The following is a 23,845-nucleotide window of genomic DNA, read 5'->3' as shown; positions in this document are numbered from 1 at the left end:
AAGGAAAGCAGACCATATACAGTACTTGGATAAGAGGCTCACTTCAAGACAGAAAGTTTTGGTCTATACCTGGTTCTTGAGAGTTTTAAATCTACATCCCTTAAAGACCAAGTCCACACCCAAAAAAGTTGATTTGAAGGAATAGACACATGTTATCATTTTTTGTGAGTTTGAATTTGATCTTTCATGAAGATAATCTTTTTTTTTCCTTCTTTAAGATCAAGCGCCCAATCACTTTAATCAACAACAATTATTTGATGAATTGATCTCTTAAGCGTTTCAAGTTGACAGAGGGGTAAAAGGCTGTTTTTGTTTTCTCCACTAACTTGTGAGTGCCACTGTTTTGTGTGCATGTGTGAAAGTTGAAAGGCATTGGGGGAGCTAACCTGAGCAAATACTTGGAAAAGGATAAAAACAACAATCAGACCCAAATACAGTTTTATACAACACAAAATGTTGCCAGTTTATTTCATCTCCATGACATAGTGGTACTGACATTATCACTACACAGTTTATCATTCCCTCTGACAAGTGGTTTGGATTATTTTCAGAGAAGTTGCTCATACAGCTTTAGGGGTGATATGATCAGGAGTGTGAGTGGTCACAATTAATAAGATCTGAAAAAAGCTGAAGAGTGGTGATAGAGTCTGTAATAGAAAGAGCTCTCATACCTTTTTTTTACAGAGGAAAGCCAAAAATAAGCTGAAATTAAGCTGGAAAACCCCCCTCTGAAATCAGCTAAAAATCTGAACTCTCACACCCCTGTATGATATTTTATTTTTTTTATTCAAAGAAATTCACAAGGGTGCTATATGCATTCCTTCATGGGTAATTTGAACCACCCAAGGCATTAAGTGGTAAGATTTATTACTCAGGTCAAATGTTTATTTTGAATTTATTTTTACCTTTGAAACTGGAGGCCAACTTCAATTCAGATATCATGTTTTGTAAAACACACAAAGATGAATAAACTTCATAAATACATTTCTATTAAAACATTATTCATATCTGAAAAACACCTGATGTCAGAATTGACCATACATCCGTTTCAAAGAAGATGCATAATGTCATCTTTCAATTCTGTTCTTTCGGTGTATCTCGTTCATTTTCTGCAATTGAGAATAAGAATGATAGGATGCCTCATTAATTGTCCTTTTACATCAAACACAGACAGCAAACGCTGCCCTATAAAGCTCTTGCACAAATAAATTCTCTCCTAACATTCATTATTTAAATAAATCTCCTTCAAGAACTGCGGTTAGAGTCTGATCCAGTACATGCTAGCACGTATTCTGTTGTAGTCTGGGAGCTGTTCAACTGGGCCTGTATAGTGGGGAGGAGGGTGGAGAGGGAGGCAAAACCAAAAATCAATATGTCATGTCACCAGCAAAGATTATTTTACAAAATACATCAATATGAAAACTGATTTTGAATAAGTCAAGATATGCACCTTCCATGTTGTTCATATGTACTGACATCAGTACAGAACAAAAGGCTGCATTATCAATAATCTAAAAGTGCTATAAGGCATTTCAGTAGTATGTAATCCAACGTCTAATCTGTTAAATGACAAAGACAAGATTTTACAGTTATTTCATGGCTCCACATCATATTTGATTCATCAAGGGTATTAAAGCCTGTCATAAGTGCAATAGTGTGAATTATATTGGAGGATAATCTAACATCCAGTCTTATGGAATCGTGGTGACCATTAATTTTTTTTGTCAGAAGATTCTCTGTGAAATTAGAATTATATTTAGCATCATCTCTACAAAATTTTCTCTTCACAAAAGGCCTTTTGAAAAAACATCTTACAAATTAAGTTATTGTACATGAGAAGGCTAAAAAGCATATATAAATAATCAATTTTCCAGCCAATTCACAATAAAGATATTGCTTACAACTAACAAGTGGAATGCCTCTGGCCGTCTCACCTGCATCATGCGATTCAACATAGCAGCAGTGCTGACTTTGAAAACTACTATAACTCACACAAGATGTTCAGTGATACTTGGTTACTCTTATTTCCACGTTTTATGAATTAGACCAATACACTTACAGAGATAGGATGGTAATTCAACAAATACCCCCAATGCGGCCGAAGTTCATTGACCTTACATGACCTTTGACCTTGATCATGTGACTTGAACTCGCACAGGATGTTCAGTGATACTTGATTACTCTTATGTCCAAGTTTCAAAAGTCAGATCAATAAACTTGCAAAGTTATGATGGTAATTCAACAGATACCCCCATTATGGCCAAAGTTCATTGACCTTTGACCCTGGTCATGTGACCTAAAATGCGCACAGGATGTTCAGTGATACTTGATTACTCTAATGTCTCTAAGTTTTATGAACTAGACCAAAATACTTTCAAAGTTATGATGGTAATTCAACAAATACCCCCAATTCGGCCAAAGTTCATTGACCCTAAATGACCTTTGACCTTGATCATGAGACCTGAAACTTGCACAAAATGTTCAGTGATGCTTGATTACTATTATGTCCATGTTTCATGAATCAGATCCATAAACTTTCAAAGTTATGATGAGAATTCAACAGATACCCCTAATTCGGCCAAAGTTCATTGACCCTAAATGACCTTTGACCTTGGTAATGTGACGTAAAACTCACGCAGGATGTTCAGTGATAATTGATTAACCTTATGTCCAAGTTTCCAAGTTTAATGAACTAGGTCCATATATTTTCTAAGTTATGATGACATTTCAAAAACTTAACCTCAGGTTAAGATTTCGATGTTGATTCCTCCAACATGGTCTAAGTTCATTGACCCTAAATGACCTTTGACCTTGGTCATGTGACATGAAACTCTAATAGGATGTTCAGTAATACTTGATTAACCTTATGGCCAAGTTTCATGAACTAGGTCCATATGCTTTCTAAGTTATGATGTCATTTCAAAAACTTAACCTCAGGTTAAGATTTTATGTTGACGCCGCCGCCGTCGGAAAAGCGGCGCCTATAGTCTCACTCTGCTATGCAGGTGAGACAAAAATGGGTTTCATATAAAATAGCTCAATATAGAGATGAAATTCACACCATGTCAGTGTTTAGAACATACAAACTCATTTAATAGAGTAATACACTGCATTAGACTTAGAGATGGTTTTAAGATCATCATTTTTTCATTCAAATTCTTGATGTATGAACTATTACTTATTGGGTAAAAATGCAACTTACCAACTCCGGCAACAGCAGGGCATTTGTCATAGATGTATCGTGTACATACATCACGGATAGTCTTGGCACTGATGCTATCAATCCTTGCTTCAAGCTCAGGCAGAGGAATACGACGCCCGTAGCACAACATCTGACGGCCAATATCTTCACAGATTGGGGTCGACCCTGGGTTAAACAAGATTACATATATATTATTCCAGTTTGAACTCTCTACCACTGTGGGACAGCAGAAGGATGAATTTTCCTGGGTCACTCACTACTGATGTAAGGTGAGGTATTCTGTAGAAAAGCCAGATCACCTAGTTCTTGTTTCAAAGATCAGAGGAATTCTGTCTGTACAGAAGATTGCAAAAATAAAGTTGAAAAATACTTCATGGAAATTTCACATGAGAAATAAAGACTTCTGAGTATGGCTTTTCTGGAAATTCAGTTACAATTGTTGAATAGAGATGGATCTGCTAAAGGCAATTCTCTCAGGACCACAAAATCTGTGTGTAATTCTACTTTAACACCCCACATGTCGTCTGAGATCATCTGAACCGTTGTATCACAATACGACAGTGCCAAACCCATTTCAGAGAAAATCAACTTCAAAGTTCACTTTTTTTTTGCACTTTTTCTCCCAAGCTGAAAAAGTTTTTTATTACTATGAAAATACATGGTAGGAAATCCCAAAACAAGTGTTTTGTACTGATAATTTTCTTTTTACCGGTATACATAACCAAGATTTAGAGAAGATATCACAAAAGAGCTACATGCTTACAGTTTCAGTTTAGATTTTCCCTGTACAAAACGCCAATGGGAAAAACACTGACTACGATTTCAATGAGCATGATCAAGCAAAATGTTGTATCCCTCTTTCACATGCAAAGTCAATGCAATGCAGATGTGATGGCTTGTCTGACCGCCCATATGCATACATGTATTAAGTGCGCACAGCTGTCGTTTGCTTTGCTACAGTACACGCTTTCAATGGGATTTGCTTATTTTAGCAAAAATTTGTATGGCATTGACTTGAAAATCCCCTCATATCTCAAAAACCAAAATAATTGCCGCCTAGAAATTTACTTATGTATAGAATAGGACTTGTACTATCATTTTCTGCAAACTCTGACAATCTTTTCTTTTTTTTTAAAACCAAAACTGACTGATACGATGGTTCGAAAGGAATGCCAACAAATTTGCACAAACTGGTCTGAATAATTGCTTCGACTATTCAATGCAAAATGATAACTCACCATCCAATTGAAGTAGCATGTTGGTCCTGAGGAGATTCTTGGCACGGGCTACCTCACTCTCGGTCACACTGGTGCACAGGTACATCCACTGGTTCTGGACATGGTATACCATGTCTTCAACACTAAGAGGATCACTCACCATGTACACTCCCCTGTAACAGATCATGATAGTAACATTTCTAATACCTTACCATTCTCAAGAAGGGGTTCTTCTTAAGTATAACTACCTACCTACAAGATAGTGTACTAAAGATCTTACACGATCCTTTATATCTCAACAATTATACTTTCTACCTAGAAAGGCGTAAATCATTTGTAATACTTAAGGGAACATGTAAAAGAAAAGAAGCCAACCCAAAACATTGTACAGGAGTCTTACTATTAAATTGTAATCAATCCCTAACAATTCTTCAAATTTTGTGTCTCATGTTTAAAGATACGTGATTTGTAGTACCCACTTAAAAATAAGTTTATAGTAAAAACTGTCTTATAAGAGCAGTTTGTCACCTGATATGAAGGCTGTTCAGAATCATTTCTTACCATAGCCCTGTATCTGTGTAGCAGGTATTGAAGGCCTGGAAGGAATGGCATAAGTTATCTTCGAATGCAACTCTAGCCAGTCGACTTGATGTGTTCTGCAGAAGAATATTTAACAAAACTCATGTGAATTCAATCTGAGTTATTTGACTGAAAATATTTATAATACATGAATCTTCAAGATTGAAGATGGCAGTCAGTGTAGATTGAAGAAAAATATGAGAATGTTTATAATACATGAAAAAATGTGAAGGAAAAAAAAAGAAAGTAAAATAGAAAAAAAAAGGATGAAGGGAAAGAATTTTCAATCCTGACAAAGGCTCCAAATCAAAGCAGTGGAAAAAATAGTCATTTTCTGACTGGCTACCACCCCAACACAAGACAGAAGATGAAGAGAAATTTTGTCTCTTGTAATTTTCATTTAAGACTTTCCCGGCAATTGGTTGTCATCTTTCTTTTTCTTTTCAAACACGTTACTACGAACGTCTTTACAAACAATCCCTTTGAACACACTTACATTAGAAGAACTCTGAAATGTTTTCATGAATGACTCATCTTCAGGGACCTTTTTAAATCATACCTTGATACAGTCAAAAACCGGTCTATTATGGCCACCCAAAGGAAAAAAAAAAGAAATAGTGGCCCCTGTAGACACATGACCTTTGTAGACAGGTTCTATAACACATACATGTATTCCTTTCAAACTGGAGGCAAGTTCAGTGGCCACTACACTAGGGTCTCATTATTGACAGGTGGCCACTTTAAATGGGTTGACTGTATAATACTTCTATAAATGTATATCAGCCAGTGTTCTTTCAGCCTTACAAACATAGGATATTGTAAAAATAATACACAGAAATGAGATGGGGATCTTCAAAAAGCATTAAATCATGCATTAAAAAAGCATTTAAAAAAAGAGATACAAAAAAAGCATTGAAACATAGCGGCCCTCAAAATTCCAAAATAAAATTTAGATATGATTAACATTACATGGACAACTGTTTCTAAGGAATAGGCAAATTAAATGTGTTCTATTGTATCATGGCATTTTTGAACAGACAAAAGCTTGCATACACCGATCATCAAGTTGTCTATTCATAGCAACCCCGTCATATATATTCTAGCAATTAAAATTTTGAATGGCTGGATACAAATAGTTGAAAGATAAAATTTATATTTAGTAAGATTAATCATTTTGTTTATGACCATCTGAATAGACCTGATAGTCATATTGTGACATGATGGTTGAAAGTATTCATATGACTGCCAGTGTGATAATAAATGAAGCATAATTAACTACAATGGATAGTTTACTTACTGCTCCTCCTCCAAATGAACGATCCCAGCTTCCAATCAACTAAAAAAAATGAAAAAGAAAGCACAATGTCAACCCTAGAAATTAGAAATTTGCAGAAAAGAGTTCAACTTGATATTTAACACTAACACATGACTCAATATTGACAAGAGCATTAAAAAAAGAATTAAAAAACAAATTTGTAAGAATATATTTTATATATTATTAGTTCAACTTAAAGCATTCTGCTGTTCTACTACTAAACAAAATCTATTTAAATAATTCATAATGTACAATCAAAGGAGATGACGATCTAGATCTCCTTACAAAAAAAAATATCAAAAGTTTACTGTCTGGTCAGCACCTGTTTAATAAATCATTAAAACAAAGCAAAGATGTCTTACAGTGTTGGCAACCATGAGAGGGATGTTATCGGGATGGGCCCAGCCAACTCCTTCAACACACAAAGCAATGTGAGCCAGTGGCATCTTGTCATCACGGACTGTGATCTGTAGGAAAATAATACGATGACTTACTCTTAAACAAGTGGAATGCCTCTGGCGGTCTCACCTGCATCACGCAATTCAATATAGCAGCAGTGCTGACTTTGAAAACTACTATAACTTGCACAAGATATATCATATTCAGTGATACTTGGTTACTCTTATTTCCACATTTTATGAACTAGACCAATACACTTACAGAGATTTGATGGTAATTCAACAAATACCTCCAACGTGGCCAAAGTTCATTGACCTTTGACCTTGATCATGTGACATGAAACTCGCACAGGATGTTCAGTGATACTTGATTACTCTTATGTCCAAGTTTCAGGAGTCAGATCCATAAACTTTTAAAGTTATGATAGTAATTCAACCGATACCCCCATTCTGGCCAAAGTTCATTGACCTTTGACCTTGGTCATATGACCTGAAATGTGCACAGGATGTTCAGTGATACTTGATTAATCTAATGTCCAAGTTTAATGAACTAGACCAATAAACTTTCAAAGTTATGATGGTAATTCAACAGATACCCCCAATTCGGCCAAAGTTCATTGACCCTAATGACCTTTGACCTTAATCATGAGACCTGAAACTTGCACAAAATGTTCAGTGATGTTTGATTACTATTATGTCCATGTTTCATGAATCAGATCCATAAACTTTCAAAGTTATGATGGGAATTCAACAGATACCCCCAATTCGGCCAAAGTTCATTGACCCTAAATGACCTTTGACCTTGGTCATGTGACATAAAACTCATGCAGGATGTTCAGTGATAATTGATTAACCTTATGTCCAAGTTTCATGAACTAGGTCCATATACTTTCTAAGTTATGATGTCATTTCAAAAACTTAACCTCAGGTTAAGATTTGATGTTGACGCCGCCGCCGTCGGAAAAGCGGCGCCTATAGTCTCACTCTGCTATGCAGGTGAGACAAAAACAAATATGACACATGTTAAAAATGAACATGCTGCAGCAATTACATGACAAGTTCACAAAACGTGAGCCAGGCTAATCATTTGCTTAATCTTTATTCAATAAAAACACTAAAAGGAAAACATGTAAAGATTAAATTCAATTTGCAGCTTGAAAATTTCTCCAATCCTTTTGTTTGAACAGACATAGTAAAGGAATAGCATAAATCCAAGAATACAGGTTTGCCAACATAATACAGGGCATAAAATCAGATGACAAAGATAGACATATGACAAATCGAAGCATACTATTCTAATAAAAGTAATACTATCATTACAGATTTGTCAGGTTTTACTGGACACATTTCAGGACTTAGTTGTCAAGTTGAATAAGTCTAATAACATTCAAGTAACCTTATTATCAAATGAATACCGGTAGTGTAGTAAAAATGCATGCAACATGTGAGTAAGTTTCCATTTAGGCTTTATAAAGACATTTATCCAACAATGACCATCATTCCGTGCCCACAAACTTTAGTTTCAATATGATCTTTATCTTCTTTATCTTCTTTATCTTCTTTATCTTACAATGATAAGATTTAGTTAAAATATACATACAAAGCAATAATGAACTTACACCACTGCCAGTGAATCTGCATGGGGTTAGAGCTGGAATCTCATTCTCATATTCAGTTCCCAGGTTGCCAAAGTGCTTTTGGGCAAGTTGGACCAATTCATCATGGTTGACACCACCAGCTCCAGATAGCACAATGCGAGGTCCCTTGTAGTGAGTAGATATATAATTCTGAAGATCATCCCGATTGATAGACCTTATAAAGAATCACAGGAAAAATGCAAATGAATTAGGAAATCAACACCTGAATATCATTTAAGGAGAAAACCCCCAGCTCATTCCACACCTGGCGGTAAGTGGTCACAATTTCTAAGACACAAATCAGTTTCCTATCTTATCTTCGCCATCATGGCAAAATAACCATGGCTCGGCTCAGGTGTGGAAATCCCTTAAACTCACTGATCTCCAAGTCCAAGCTTGGCTTTGCTCCCAATATTTGACAAACCAAACATGGTAAATATTGAAATCATGTACTTGAATAGGAAAATATAGAAACGCGCAATTAACATACTTTTCTTTAACGGTTCTTCACCAACACATCAACTGTAACATAACATTTTATTGTTATACAATCCATTGGTTACTTTCCATGCTGTAGCTTTGGTCATGGAATACTCCTTTAAATCCCCATTCAAAAAAAACCCCCTGATATTTGAATAATTAAAAACCAAGTACCAAGTATTCTATTGATGCTGTTATGAGAAAATTTATGGTGACATACCTGATGTTTTCAGTGGGTCCTAGGATAGTTCTACCAAGAGGAGTTCCTTGGTAAGCTGTAGCGTGCAGATGATCAAAGATCACTTCTTGAAGATTGGTTTCTACTTCCTAAAGTATATAGAAATATATAAACAGAAAATTAAATTGAAAATGGTGCATTCTTCAACACAACATGGCTGTCCAATTGAACTATCAAAACAGTTGATTAGTTATGAAAACCAACAGTTGATGGACAGAGAGACAGATGTATGGAAATCCCTAACACATAATACCTCTAGCAACCATCCATGGTGGACAAAGGCATAATGAAAAGGTTATCAACAAAGTACACTGTGCCTTTTAGGACAATTTACAGTCATGCATGCTTCTATTCAATAATTTTTTTTATTTCACGTTAACATACCTGCATTTCTCTGAGGATGACACCCCTCTCCCGCTCTATTTCAGCCTCTCCGAGTGTGCTGTTCTGAATGATATCAGCAAGGATTTCAACAGCTGTTGTAAATAAAAAAATGCTGAATGAGCTCCACATAATCATGAATAACACTCATTTAGACCAAGAACCTATAGTTGCATCAAATAATGATTCATGAGAAAGTCAGTATAATCAAGCTTAACTGTTACTACATCACTACAGTCACTACATGTCACTAGAGTGTATTATCATCACTTGGAAAAAAACAAACACCTGACTGGAATTTTGTCAATATCTCAGGGTTGGCAATTTTTTTATTTTATTCATATCTGATTTTTTTTATTTTTTTATTAAAAAATAAAAATAAAACAGAGTGCAGATACCAAAAATATAATCCTTTACAGTCATATATTTTAACATAATACATTTCACTACAAATATCATTCTTAGCTTTCTACTTCATAATAAAATCAGGTCAAAATAATGGTATAGAAAATATTAACGTCATGAAGATGCTGACAATTTCTGCTTCCTCTGATGTTGAGAGCTCCTACTGACTAACAGCTATAGTGCTGCATAGTTGGTGTTTCTATTCAAAGCTCTTAAGAAATGAGGATCAGTTTCTTTGGAAGAATTCCATGACTCTGAGACTCACATTCTCCAAAGAGCAACATATTTTTTTTACAAGGACTGAAAATCATATGTTAAAGAAAACTGCATTTATTTATTGTTTGTTCTTTGAGCCATATAGTTGGAACTCTTTGACTTTTTCCAAAGCATTGACTGGCAAAGTTCTGACCAATTGGGACAAAAAGTTGCAGGTTGATCTGAATGATTGAAAAAAAACCCTGAATAGTAGTATTTGGCAGTTCTTAGCAGTTTTGTTAAAATGAGAAAACAGGTTCTACAGCTACAACACATGTAAAAAAAAATAAAACTATGACTCATATTTGACTCACATTTACTATGGGTTACCATGGACAATGCAGATTGTACTGTATGTACTCAATTGAACACATTCACTTCAAAATGTACATAAATAAATGCTCACTTTTGGCATAGGGCACAAAATGTATGGTTAATGCCATGATTTAGTGTCCTTTACCAAGAGCATGCATAATTTTTTTATACCCAGTACATGGATTACTGAACCTTTCTCAGTGTTACATAACAATGAATCACAATCGTATGCATGTGTACATGTACAGAAAAGTGTAAACAGGCCATGTATCAAACCCATGATGGAATTCAGCCTTATAAGTTCAGGGTTTCTTTTTTTAAATTCCTCTTTTCATATTTTTTTGTTCTGAAGTTCCATTGCTCTGGATAGATATGAACAAATGAAATTGTTAATGTTGGAGAGCTATACAGTAGTAGTTCATGTAAATGATCAGAATAGAACTGCGGCAACTGCAATAACCCTTTACTTACTCATATATTTTCTTAACAAGTGGAATGTCTCTGGGTGGTCTGACCTGCATCACGCGATTCAATATAGCAGCAGTGTTGATTTTGAAAACTACTATAACTCGCACAAGATGTTTCAGTGATACTTGGTTAATCTTACATGTATTTAAACGTTTTATGAACTAGACCAATACACTTACAGAGATATGATGGTAATTCAACAAATACCCCCAACGTGGCCAAAGTTCATTGACCTTACATGACTTTTGACCTTGATCATGTGACCTGAAACTCGCACAGGATGTTCAGTGATACTTGATTATTCTTATGTCCAAGTTACAAGTCAGATCCATAAACATTCAAAGTTATGATGGTAATTCAACAGATATCAACAGATACCCTATTATGGCCAAAGTTCATTGACCTTTGACCTTGGTCATGTGACCTAAAATGTGCACAGGATGTTCAGTGATACTTGATTACTCTTATGTCCAAGTTTTATGAACTAGACCAACACACTTTCAAAGTTATGATGGTAATTCAACAAATACCCCAATTTGGCCAAAGTTCATTGACCCTACATGACCTTTGACCTTGATCATGTGACATGAAACTCAGGCAGGATGTTCAGTAATACTTGATTAACCTTATGGCCAAGTTTCATGAACTAGGTCCATATACTTTCTAAGTTATGCTGTCATTTCAAAAACTTAACCTCAGGTTAAGATTTGGTGTTGACCCGCCGCCGCCGTCATCAGAAAAGCGGCGCCTATAGTCTCACTCTGCTATGCAGGTGAGACAAAAACTGTCCTCTAAACTCATTTTTTTATTTTGACATAAAGAAAAAAGAACTTTGTTTACTATCAAAAAAGAAAAATTATACAGGGAAAATGTTGTAAGTCCACTTATAAAAGTGGAGTATAGGGGTTAAGTGTTAGCCACTTACATGCTACATGTACATCTTTGGTTTTGCAAGATTAAACTGATTTTATTGACTCCATTTCAATTGCTCTGAAAATATATGATGGATTTATTCATGTTTTGATGATATAAAGTTGATAAAATCTGTTTCTTTTGAGTAAAAAAAATGAAACTGCCTCAACAACAAAAAAAAACATGTCAATCAATTGTACATGTTTCAATGGAAGTGACTTGAAATTAAATCAATATTTAAACAGGGCTCCACACTAACCCATTTTTTCTACTGGTCCAACCTATTCATGTCGGACCAGTAGATACCCAGTTTTTCAAATTTTTACTGGTCCGAACCTAAAATCTACTGGTCCCAAAAAATAAAGAAAACATTAAAAAAAAGGCGCAAGTTTATTGTTTCTAGCCTTTCGTGACCCCCCCCCCCCCCCGTAAAACGAAGGAATGAAGGACAAAAAGAAAGCAAGACAGAAACGAAGAAAGTAAGAAAGAAAGAAAGAAGGAAGGAAAGAAGGAAGGAAAGAAGGAAGGAAAGAAGGAAGGAAAGAAGGAAGGAAAGAAGGAAGGAAAGAAGGAAGGAAAGAAGGAAGGAAAGAAGGAAGGAAAGTAAGAAAGAAAGGATGGAAGGAAGGAAAGAAGGAAGGAAAGAAGGAAGGAAAGTAAGAAAGAAAGAAAGGATGGAAGGAAAGAAGGAAGGAAAGAAGGAAGGAAAGAAGGAAGGCAGGAAAGAAGGAAGGAAGGTAAGAAAGAAAGGATGGAAGGAAGGAAGGAGGAAGGAAGGGAGGAAAGAAGGGAGGAAAGAAGGAAGGAAAGAAGGAAGGAAGGAAAGAAGGAAGGAAAGAAGGAAGGAAAGAAGGAAGGAAAGAAGTAAGGAAAGAAGGAAAGTCAGAAAGAAAGAAAGGATGGAAGGAAGGAAAGAAAGAAGGAAGGAAAGAAGGAAGGAAAAAAGTAAGGAAAGGAGGAAGGAAGGAAAGTAAGAAAGAAAGAAAGGATGGAAGGAAAGAAGGAAGGAAAGAAGGAAAGTAAGAAAGAAAGGATGGAAGGAAGGAAGGAAGGAGGGAGGAAGGAAGGGAGGAAAGAAGGGAGAAAAGAAGGAAGGAAAGAAGGAAGGAAGGAAGGAAGGAAAGAAGGAAGGAAAGAAGGAAGGAAAGAAGGAAGGAAAGAAGGAAGGATGGAAAGAAGGGAGGGAAGAAGGAAGGAAAGAAGGCAGGGAGGAAAGGGAGGAAAGAAGGGAGGGAAGAAGGAAGGAAAGAAGGAAAGGAGGAAAGGGAGGAAAGAAGGGAGGAAAGAAGGGAGGAAAGAAGGAAGGAAAGAAGGAAGGAAAGAAGGAAGGAAGGAAAGAAATAGAGAAAAAAAAATGAAAAGAAAGATTGAAAAGAAAGAAGGAAAGACAACAGGAAGAAAACAGAGCAAGAAAGCTAAAACTATTATCATAAATAATTTGTTTCTTTTTTGGCTCAATTAAAATAGCTACGAAAGAAAGTCAGAAACCAAGTGTATCAACACACACATAAATGCATATGTGGGGCTAATATGTATTCAGACGATACCACCCGAAACCCGATCTGTTTGAACCAAACAGAAGTGAAAATTTACCCTTTTACTGCTTACAGATGACAGAGTTACTCCAATTTTTAGGAAATATGGACATTATAAAAGCCTTTCATGAGTATGAACCGTGAATTTTGACAGTTCTGTGAGAGATTTCTGCCAGAGTTTAGCCAAGCTTCGTTCGCGCAGCCAGTAGAGAATTTACCATGTGGGTTGTGTACGTATGGCCGTGGCTGGCTACATGTACACTGATCTACTCTAGTAACACGTGCGATTCATTCTGTGTGTATTCTGTGTGTGAATGGCAGAATTTATCGGGGGAAATGTTCATGCAGTGAATTTGACCATTTCTGTAAAAGTTAATTGGCCCAACAACTGTTTTTATTACTGGTCATGTTGGACCCTTAAAATCTTGCTGTTTTTTGAAAAATTACTGGCCCGACAATGATATTTTTTACTGGTCATGTCGGACCAGTAAATCTTCCTATTTTTGAAAATCTACTGGCCCGACAGCGATTTTTACCGGTCTGGGACCGTCGGACCGCCGCTAGTGTCGAGCCCTGATTTAAATCATGATTGAAATCAATGTGATTTAAACCAGCCAACCCTGGATGTTATCAAGATATTCTGCAAAATATTATTTTTTCTTCAAATCTATGGGATCCCCAATTTACATTTGTCAAGTACGTTTAATAGCTCTTTGTAATATCAATACTATGAAACATTCATATATTTTTTTTAATAATCAAACTTGCCACTAAATACTAATCACAAACTTAATCCTTTCTGACTTGTGTTGTTTTACAATAAGGCTAAAATCACTTAAAACCAACTTGATGATTAACAAGAAAAGGCGGAGTGCAATTGTTACCTTTTGGGACATCCGACTCGAAGCATTTGGCATAATATACTGTCTGTTCCCTTGATGTGTATGCATTTAGATGAGCACCCATGTTTTCTATCTCCAACTCCAATTCCATTTGTGTCCTGTTTGATGTACCCTGAAAACACATTAATTGCATATCACGAGATCAACAATCAAGCTATTAGAGTTTGACATTATGTGAGAAAAAAAAGGATTTTTGAGCTGAAACACTGCTAAGAAGTTACCAACAGCAGGTCCCCATCACCGAGGGAAGGGATGATTGATGAAAGATTTGATAGACACTTGAATGGGTAGGGGAAGGCGGGGTAAGTTGAGCATAGGGGCAAGTTGAGCCACCAGCCGCAGGCCAATAATGAATGAGTCAGACATTGTGGTGGTATCATGTATTGATGACCCATAGCATAACCCCTAACCCCACCACATTGTTTCCAACTTTGAAACAAAAAGTAGTTTTTTAGAGGGAAAAATGTGAATTTCAGCCAAAAAAGTATAAAAGAGTGTGAAATAGATAAGTGCTTTATAAACACACACGTCTTTAAATGTAATAAAGACATGATAACAACATTATCAGTCCAGGTATGGATCTTCATTCTTGTCATAGTCTTTTATATGATGGATGCATAATAAATGTGTGGATACAAAATTATCGCACTAAGTTCGGACTGGGGTAAGTTGAGCCAAACAGCATGGGGCAAGTTGAGCCATGGTAATTGCTATGGTAATGTATCTTAAAAAACAAACAAACCATAAAAATTGATTGAAATGCAGGCTGAAAGGAGCAAATTTACATGACTGCTCTTTTCCTTTTACAGGATGTTAGTATTTATAGAGAATTAGCAAGTGAAAAGACTATAAACAAAAAATTGACATGCTGGTTCTCCCCCATACATTTTGTACATAGTTTTTGTGGCTCAACTTACCCCAGAAGGTGGCTCAAACTTACCCCATATATGGGGCAAGTTGAGCCATTTGACATCGGTTTTTTTAAAGGTCAAGATGACTTTCAGTGTTGGGGTAGAAATTTATATATAGGTGGAAAATATTTCAGAAGAATGAAATTTCAAAGCAAGGTACTTATTTCGACAAGATTATTAATCATATCAATTCTAACATGCACAAAGTAAAAACTGTCACAACTTACCCCGCCTTCCCCTACAGATAATATGTCAACAAAAGGAGAAAGCAGTTCAAAGCACTTAAAAATAAAAGCGACATAGGCGATTTACCCCGAGTACAATACTACCGTAAGTTGGGACTTAATTTAGACACACCCCACATGCCCCTCCCAATCTGTTCCTCAGTAGATCTTGAAATATAAGATTCTAGACTGTTACATATTCACTTTATCAACTGCACATAAGAGATTAGCCATTCTGTTCACTTTATGAAAATGAAACTCCTAGTTAATTGAGAAATGAAGGACATTTTATAATCTTTTTTAGGCAATGAGACAAAACTCTCAAAAGAATTCAAATATCTCTATGCCATAATTTCAGATGTGACATGCGATATCAAAACTTGGGCATTCTTCTTTTAGCATTCTTTCAAATATATCAATAAAGATTAAAGGGGCTCTCCAGGCTGAAAATTATGAGATTTGAGCAGATAGAATAAAATCACACAAACAAAACACTGAAATTTTATCAAAATTGTGACAAGAAAGGTTCGGCATTATTTCCTGAAAAAGGACTATGCACATTCTCATGAAGCAATGAGAGAGCTGACTTTATCATCCACTTATTCCCTTGTATTTTTATGAAATTGTTTATTCTAATTTTGACCCCTAAGAATGTAAAAATATAATTCATTGGTTTATTGTGTAAGATAATCATTGCTAAGCTAAATTATTTATTTTTTGAGGAGCTCAATTGAGCTCCTCAGAATCTCTCTCCGTGAGGAGCTCAAATCAATTCATTACAATACATGTATGATCAATTGTAGATTTTTCTTAACATTGTATGCAATAGCTGTGCTAGCTATTAATTAATCTGTGGTGAAAGTAACTAGGCCTGGGTCACGTCAATACGTTTACAAGATGTCGTACGCGCTCCTGCTAAAAAAAAAAAATTTTAATAAAAAATGAATAAAATAATTGCTAAGATTTCACATTTTACATCTTTAAATCCATGAAATGGCCTTCTTTTTTCCATAATTCCTTGAAATTACTTTGATTTAGTTGAAAACTGTCAGAAAAATGAAGAATATTCACCTCTTTCCCGACTCTGATTTGAACTTACCTCGGTAAAAATTGTAGTCCCACATGTAGACTTCCATGGTGTTGCCATGAAAATCTACATATGGGACTACATGTGACTGCAATGTTTACCGAGTTTAAATTAAAATCAGAGTCGGGAAGGAGATGAATATTCTTCATTTTTCTGATAGTTTTCAACTAAATCAAAGTAATTTCAAGGAATTATGGAAAAAGGAAGGCCATTTCATGGATTTAAAGATGTGAAATTTTAGCAATTTTTTTTTATTTATTTTTTTTTTTAGGAGCGCGATTTTTTGCTCTCCTTCTTATTTTTTTTAGGAGCACGGTAGGAGCGCTGGTGCTCCTCAAAAATGAAGGTCTGAATCAATAACTACAGTATGTAGAAGGCTTATCAATCCCGCTTTACATGTTTGCCACTGAGCATGTCTAGACATGGGCCAAACACTTGCACCCAATTTTATATATAATAGATACCTTGAATGCCATGTGCTCAAGATAGTGTGCAACTCCATTGTTCTTCTCATTCTCATATCTGCTTCCAGCGTCAATCCATAAACCCACCTAGGAAGAAAAAAAAGAAGGTTTTCTTCAGATATTGACAGACATGTACCAATTACTAAATCATATGTATACAGCTAAGATCTACTCTGCACCCAACATATGGCAACTACAAACTCATTTTCTAAACCTTTTAGTCTTTCAGAAATTACACTATAGAAATCATGGTTACACTTCGTAATTCCGAAGGTTCTTTATTCCGAAGGTTCGTAATTCCGAAACACGTAAACTGCCTATACCTCAATGTAAGTTAATCCGAAAACGTAAAAGGGTTCATTAATACGAACATTTCATTTCCGGACTAACGAACCTTCGGAATATCCGAAGTTCCGAACCTTGGGAATACCGAAGCTTCGGAATTACGAATGTATGCGGAAATCACATACATTACAGAACTTTATAAAAATACAAAGAGATAGCTGGAACTTAACTTGTAAAATATTTATTTCTTATTAATGCATTCCAATTATTCTTCTCATATCCCTCCAAATAAATCAACAACCAGCTTCATTCATCTCACAAACATTTCTTAGACCTCAAGGAAAGGTACTAGTCAATTAAAAGAAATGCATTCTTATCTGTAAAGCCCATTTTCTCTTGGCAATGCGTTGTGACACAGCTATCAGGAGGTGCTAGAATGACGTTCGCTAGACCATTTAGAGATCTCTCCAACTACATAAAAGCAGTTACATCATACGAATGCTGTGCCTCCTGATTAGTTGTTGTTTCCATGAATCAGGCATGCATACTATATTTTCATGGACATAGATCTAATCTGATCAAAGCCCATCACAGATTAAATGTGAGTCACCCGTTTGCTATGCAGCTATGGTAGTACTTCTCTTTTTTGCACCACCAAACCAGACTTTGCACATACATGTACCTCTTGAGTTGAGTTTTTGAAACAGGCTTAAAATGTTATATTACTACACAGTACTCACTGTGGCTGTAGGGATTCCAGAGTCTTCACTGGCTACACGGAACCCATTGTTGAGTGTTGTCACTCTTGTTTCTGGTACATTGACGAGGGTCTGTGAAGCAGTCTGTGTTGATCTCAGCCGTCTTGCTGCATGATGTCCCTGAAAATCAAATTACAAATTGAAGTTAATGATGTATTAATATTTCAAATTTTTTATGGGCCGATTAATCAGCAGGACAATCAAATCAAGCATTGATATCACTGCCTGGCTCGCAATCAGCTAAACACAAAACAATTTTCAATTGCTTTTAATGACCAAAGTCAACATGGCAACATACATGTATACCATTGGCAAATTTTTCTTGCATTTCCTAAAAAAATGTTTTGGTCTACTATTAAAAACATCATGTTTACCCTGAAAGAAGTGAATGGATAGGCATTCCCAACCTTTTCAATGCATAAAATGGCCAAATGGGTTCCCATGCGCAGATATCTGAATTGTTTGTGTACTATGCTTGTGAGGAGCAAAAAAAGAAAAGAATATGTGACGCAGAGATATGGAGCTCCCCCTTTTTTACTGTGTGTGGAACAAACCAGGCAATTGCGATTCCTGTACAAGCGCATCAGTACCTGTTTAGCCATTTTATGAATTGACTTAGAGTCTACAACAGACATGCTTTATTATTCATTCTACTTTGACTACAAAAAATGTTGATACTTCAAGACATTATCTGTCTCCCCAATACCAGGTATGTTTAGGTACAATTTAGATTCCCTTTAAGTTTAACAAAGTACTACAATTTTGTTATCATTAAAGGTCAAGTCCACCTCAGAAAAATATTGATTTGAAACAATAGAGAAAAATCAGACAAGCACAATGCTGAAAATTTCATCAAAATCGGATGTAAAATAAGAAAGTTATGACATTTCAAAGTTTCGCTTATTTTTAACAAAATAGTTATATGAACGAGCCAGTTACAGAGAGTCGATGATGTCACTCACTCACTATTTCTTTTGTTTTTTATTGTTTGAATTATACAATATTTTAATTTTTACGAATTTGACAATTAGGACCTTCTTGCCTGAAGCACAAAATGTTAAAATAATGGAATTCCACGTGTTCAGGGAGGAATGAAATCGCATTTCACATGACAATGACGAGAAAATCAAAATATTGTATAATTCAAACAATAAAAAACAAAAGAAAGTGAGTGAGTGACATCATCGACTCTCTCATTTGGATGTAACTGGCTCGTTCATACAACTATTTTCTTAACAATAAGCGAAACTTTGAAATGTCCTAACTTTCTTATTTTACATTCGAGGTTTTGATGAAATTTTCAGTATTATGCTTGTTGAATTTTTCTCTTTTTATTCAAATTAAGTTTTTGTTGGGGTGGAATTGTCCTTTAATATTGACTCTCGCTGTATTTCGAAATCTTTTCTAATTTTGCCTGCGTTCCATATGAAACTAGTATAAATTTGTTGGATTAAATGCTCCAAAATAAGGGCCAGATTGCACAAAAGAGCATCTAGGACCCCCCACCGAAAGTGTCTTTGCGCTTCACACACATTTTTTTTCTAAGTATCCACTTCACCTTGGCCCCTTCAGGTTTACTTGGAGTCTCATCTGGCCCTTCAAAGAAAAAGTTTGAGAACCCCTCATCTATAGAATTGAGGTATGTGCATAATTTCCATTTTTTGGCATTATTCTGAAATTGGTAACCAGTTCCTATTTCCCACTGGACACTTTTTTAACAATAAGACACACATGTACCTGAACTTCACATGCCTCAAGCTTCCTCACTGCTTTACCGCTGCTAGCGCATGGTGCTGCTTCTAAAATAAAATCCTTCGAAGAGTGTAGATCAGAAAGATTGATTGCGTCACTGTCTTTTCTCTACTTGCTGAAATAGGAACCAGCATGGAAAATTCTCCAGAGTTGTGCATGTTGGTTCCCATTTCAGCTAGTAAACTAGTTTGCTTTTCTCACATCACTGGAATGAGAACCAGCATAGAAAATTCCCCATAATAATAACAATGTCATATTTTACCCAGGTTATGTAGCCATAGAGTTGTAGATGCTGGTTCTCATTTCGCAGAGAAGACAAAAACAATTTACTAGAAGCAAAATTTATTTTGTCAGTGACATTTCTGAGATATGAAAATCTCACTAGTAAACTGTCTTTATTTATTGGTGAAAATGGGAACCATGCAATTCTGGATAGTTTTCCAGAGATGGTTCCCATTTTGAAGAAAACATTTGAACACATAAAGCGGTTCAAGGGTCAAGTCTATTGTATGTGCTGTGCAGTGTATACGAATTGATCGAGGGATCTAGCTACATGAGATCGGTCTGGAGAGAAACCTCTAATTTTTCACCTTTTTATTTACAGATTTTTGCACCTTCATACGCATTAGGCATATGAAGGTGTAACGTCAATGTGCACTGAGTCACCATCGGCAATAATCGGTGGTCTTCAACCTTCAATTTTGAAATAAACATTCTTACCCAAATCTTTGTATGAGATGAAAGTATCCACAAGTCCTTTCAAATACATGAAAAACTTTTCTCCTGAAATTGCTGCATTTTTAAACACGTTAAGAACGTTATGAATTACGCACTTCCGGAACGGTGATTAACAATGATGGGTAAATTTTGAGTCGCCGATTCGAAACATCTAAGTACATTTACTACAATTACTACAGTCTACACAGACATATCGCACATGCACACACACAATCGTACACAAAAAGTGCATAGACTCAGCTGCGTTGTTGAAACCTCTCCGTGGGTTGAGATATACATGTATACGTTGCTACAATCCATGATATTTATCGGCCAATGCAAGTATTTTTAAAAATCTAGATTGGCACTGCTCATGATTTTTCTGCCCTAAATGCGTCGCTAGGATGCAATCACAAACTAAGGAGACAAGCTGGCATCAATAACATGTAAGTAAAACGCTCTTCTACTTTTAATCATTTCATTTTTTTTAGCGTCATTCAACAAAAAATTGCCAAACATTGCCAACCAACAACATTATCGCCCATGTATAGGCCTAACAATAACTAACCCAGGGGGCTCCCGGCCGCGTAGCAGTCGGGAGCCCAGGATCGTACGTGCATTTTACCATACCTCACGGAGAAGCGTGAAGTATGGTCAAAATAATTCTCCGAATATATACTTATAACAAAAATCAAGCACTTACCACGATTATATGGATGAAGGTCTAACGAGTGGCAGTTTCCCGACATCGAGGCACAGACTGGAACCTCAAAAAAACGAAGAAGTTCTGTCGCGGTAGCTCCCCTTCTTCAAAATTCAAAACAAAATGGCCGATCGAGCCCGGGGCTATACGCGTGCGCAACAGCCTCGGTACCGGTCTCGATCGGCCATTTTGTTTTGAATTTTGAAAGAAGGGGAGCTACCGCGACAGAACTTCTTCGTTTTTTTGAGGTTCCAGTCTGTGCCTCGATGTCGGGAAACTGCCACTCATTAGACCTTCATCCATATAATCGTGGTAGGCCTAAGTGCTTGATTTTTGTTATAAGTATATATTCGGAAAATTATTTTGACCATACTTCATGCTTCTCCGTGAGGTATGGTAAAATGCACGTACGATCCTGGGCTCCCGACGGCTACGCGGCCGGGAGCCCATTGGGTTTAACAATAACATGCCTAAGGCTAAGTCAGACATGTCAGATCAATCGTCATGTTAACAAACATCAGGTCATCACATTCTAACTAGCACTGGTGCATTGTTGCCCAATTCGTCGGTGAGTGCGAGCCAATGGTATCCCCAGGGCCAGGCGTCATGGGAGTGCATGTAAGCCTAACGTTACGTAGTCTATATTCTCCCCAGACACGCCAGAAGCCTCCAGGCTACGCCGCGCCGGGCCGCACATTGCACAGCACAGTCTATAGCCGATCGCGGATAGATCTCGATATCTGCGCGACGTGCGAATGCGAATAAAATAGAAAATTTATGTAATGTGCTGCTGCCGTGCTGGGCTTGGGGCTCGACGGTGTTAAGTTTAGAATACCCATTTCAACAGCTCAGCAAGATAAACACACAACAAAATTACACCTTTCCATTTGTCAATATCCCCACACAACAACATTAAAATAGGAATGTCATACCACTTGTGATTTAGTTGCAAATCTGGATAAAATGCCAGAAGTTCGGGGGAGCCAAGTCGCCATTTTGGAAGGTGGAAGCAGACAAGAAGACGGTACTAGTGTTTCGCTGTATGATATGGTCGCTCGATTGTGCTTGCACTTACAATAATAATTATGAGTATTTCTACTATACTATAGGAGCAGCGAATTCACCGCTATTGGGGGGGGGGGGGGGGGGTCCCGGGGCGGTATCCGTATGCAGGACCCTGTGTGGAAGGGGGGGGGGGTCCTCCTTTAAATTTGAAGATTTTTTAAGATATCATGCAGGCAAAAAGGATGAAGTGATAACTAAATGCAATAATTCGTATGGCTTCCCATTTCCATTTCAAACCTTGAAAAAGCTTCAGAATCATCATCCAGTGTGTTCTGATGAACTATTATTACGGTATGTGTCATTTTGCCAATGCAGCAAACTATGCGACTTGAAGAAGCTAAATGACCCCCCCCCCCAAAAAAAAGACAACGCTTATTACGGTTAGACTTCTCATCTCTTGATGTATCCTACCAACCTAGCCGTCGCTTCTTCCTAAAACAGATTATGCCCGAAGATTATGCAGGACCCCAGCACACACCCGCTCTACGATAGTTTTACTTTCAACTGTTTAAACATTCGTCTATGCACGCCATGCACACTGAAAACCCGTTTGAGAAAATTTGGTCCCCAATCAGTAGCGTCCGCCCCCCCCCCCCCATCGCCTGGAAAAAAAACGGCGGGGAAAAGGAGATAAAGAGGGAACAAGAGAGAGAAACATAGTGGGAAAGAAGAAATTATTGTTTATTTATGTTATGTTACTGTGTAATACATAAAAAAACTTTTTTTTCATAACTTTATGAAACATGATTTGCTCAGGGTCTATGTCTTCATTGTTCCTGGTGCTCGTATTGTCTGTTTAACTAGATGTAATAGATCAAATATTTTTTAGGAGTACTATAGTTTTCAAGTATATTTGAGAGACTTGACGTTGTCAAATCAAGTCAATATACACCAAATATATTTCCTCGCACTTCGAGCTATCATGACATATGCTTCTTTTTCATGATTACTTAAAGCGATCGTTCCATTTTAAGGTCTTAATTTTAAACATTTCCTGTCCGTGCTTACGTTCGCATTAAAGGATTGGTGAGATATATCTGCTCTTCATGAATTCCTAAAATCAGTCCTTAATATCCCTTTTCTGATCTGAATATAAAAAAATTTCAGCTCGCGCATCGCGCTAGCATCATTTGGTTAGTGAAATATGTATGGTCTTAGCGAATTCCTACTAACGAGCCTTGGAATGCCCCTCTTCAGGTCTGAATTTCCTGAATATTCAGCTCGTGCTCACAATATTTGATTAGTGAGATTCGTATGTTAATCATGGTTACAATGACTACAAGTGCTTCCTGTGTGTTTATATATAATTAGAACCAAATCAGCAAGCGCTTGGCACTCGCATTAGATGAATATGGTGAGATATGTATACTCTTAATTGATTACTAAAATATATTCCTTAAAATGTCCCTGTTTGGGGTCAATAAATACAAAAATATTAGCTTGCGCTTCGCGCTCGTATCATTTTATCAGTGAGATACATATCCGTTTAATGGCACTTAAAGTCTATATTTGATCAACTGTAATTACAGCTGCACTTGCAATCTTTTGCTGATAACCAAATATGGTTATTTTAGAATATGAATAATTCTTAAACCAGACTTAACTTTGACTTGTAATTCATATTTGTGTATTGTAAATTT

General features: G+C 36.5%; 1 protein-coding gene across 1 annotated transcript; it reads right to left on the bottom strand.

Annotated features, from left to right (window-relative positions):
- Positions 1 to 432: 432 nt before the first annotated feature.
- Positions 433 to 22,182, bottom strand: LOC121411148 (mitochondrial-processing peptidase subunit beta-like). Its single transcript, XM_041603681.1, has 13 exons — positions 22,073 to 22,182; positions 17,951 to 18,088; positions 16,926 to 17,012; positions 14,222 to 14,351; positions 9,451 to 9,542; positions 9,049 to 9,155; positions 8,331 to 8,523; positions 6,676 to 6,780; positions 6,296 to 6,334; positions 4,981 to 5,075; positions 4,441 to 4,592; positions 3,203 to 3,367; positions 433 to 1,323 (listed from the first exon to the last, which is right to left on the bottom strand). Exons 1-13 carry the CDS (start codon positions 22,133 to 22,135, stop codon positions 1,259 to 1,261), a joined length of 1,431 nt encoding a protein of 476 aa, XP_041459615.1. The 5' UTR covers positions 22,136 to 22,182; the 3' UTR covers positions 433 to 1,258.
- Positions 22,183 to 23,845: the final 1,663 nt, after the last annotated feature.

This window comes from Lytechinus variegatus, chromosome 3, assembly GCF_018143015.1.
Source record: "Lytechinus variegatus isolate NC3 chromosome 3, Lvar_3.0, whole genome shotgun sequence".
Classification (NCBI taxonomy): domain Eukaryota; kingdom Metazoa; phylum Echinodermata; class Echinoidea; order Temnopleuroida; family Toxopneustidae; genus Lytechinus; species Lytechinus variegatus.
The sequence above is the reverse complement of the archived record's forward strand: the minus strand, read 5'-3'. Positions and strand labels throughout refer to the sequence as shown.

Coding starts and splice junctions, on each gene's coding strand:
- LOC121411148 (XM_041603681.1), bottom strand. CDS start 22,135: ATGGCGACTTGGCTCCCCCGAACTTCTGGCATTTTATCCAGATTTGCA. Junction 17,013..17,950: donor CTGGAATCCCTACAGCCACA/GTGAGTACTGTG, acceptor TTTTCTTCCTAG/GTGGGTTTATGGATTGACGC. Junction 4,593..4,980: donor TACACAGATACAGGGCTATG/GTAAGAAATGAT, acceptor GATCTGTTACAG/GGGAGTGTACATGGTGAGTG.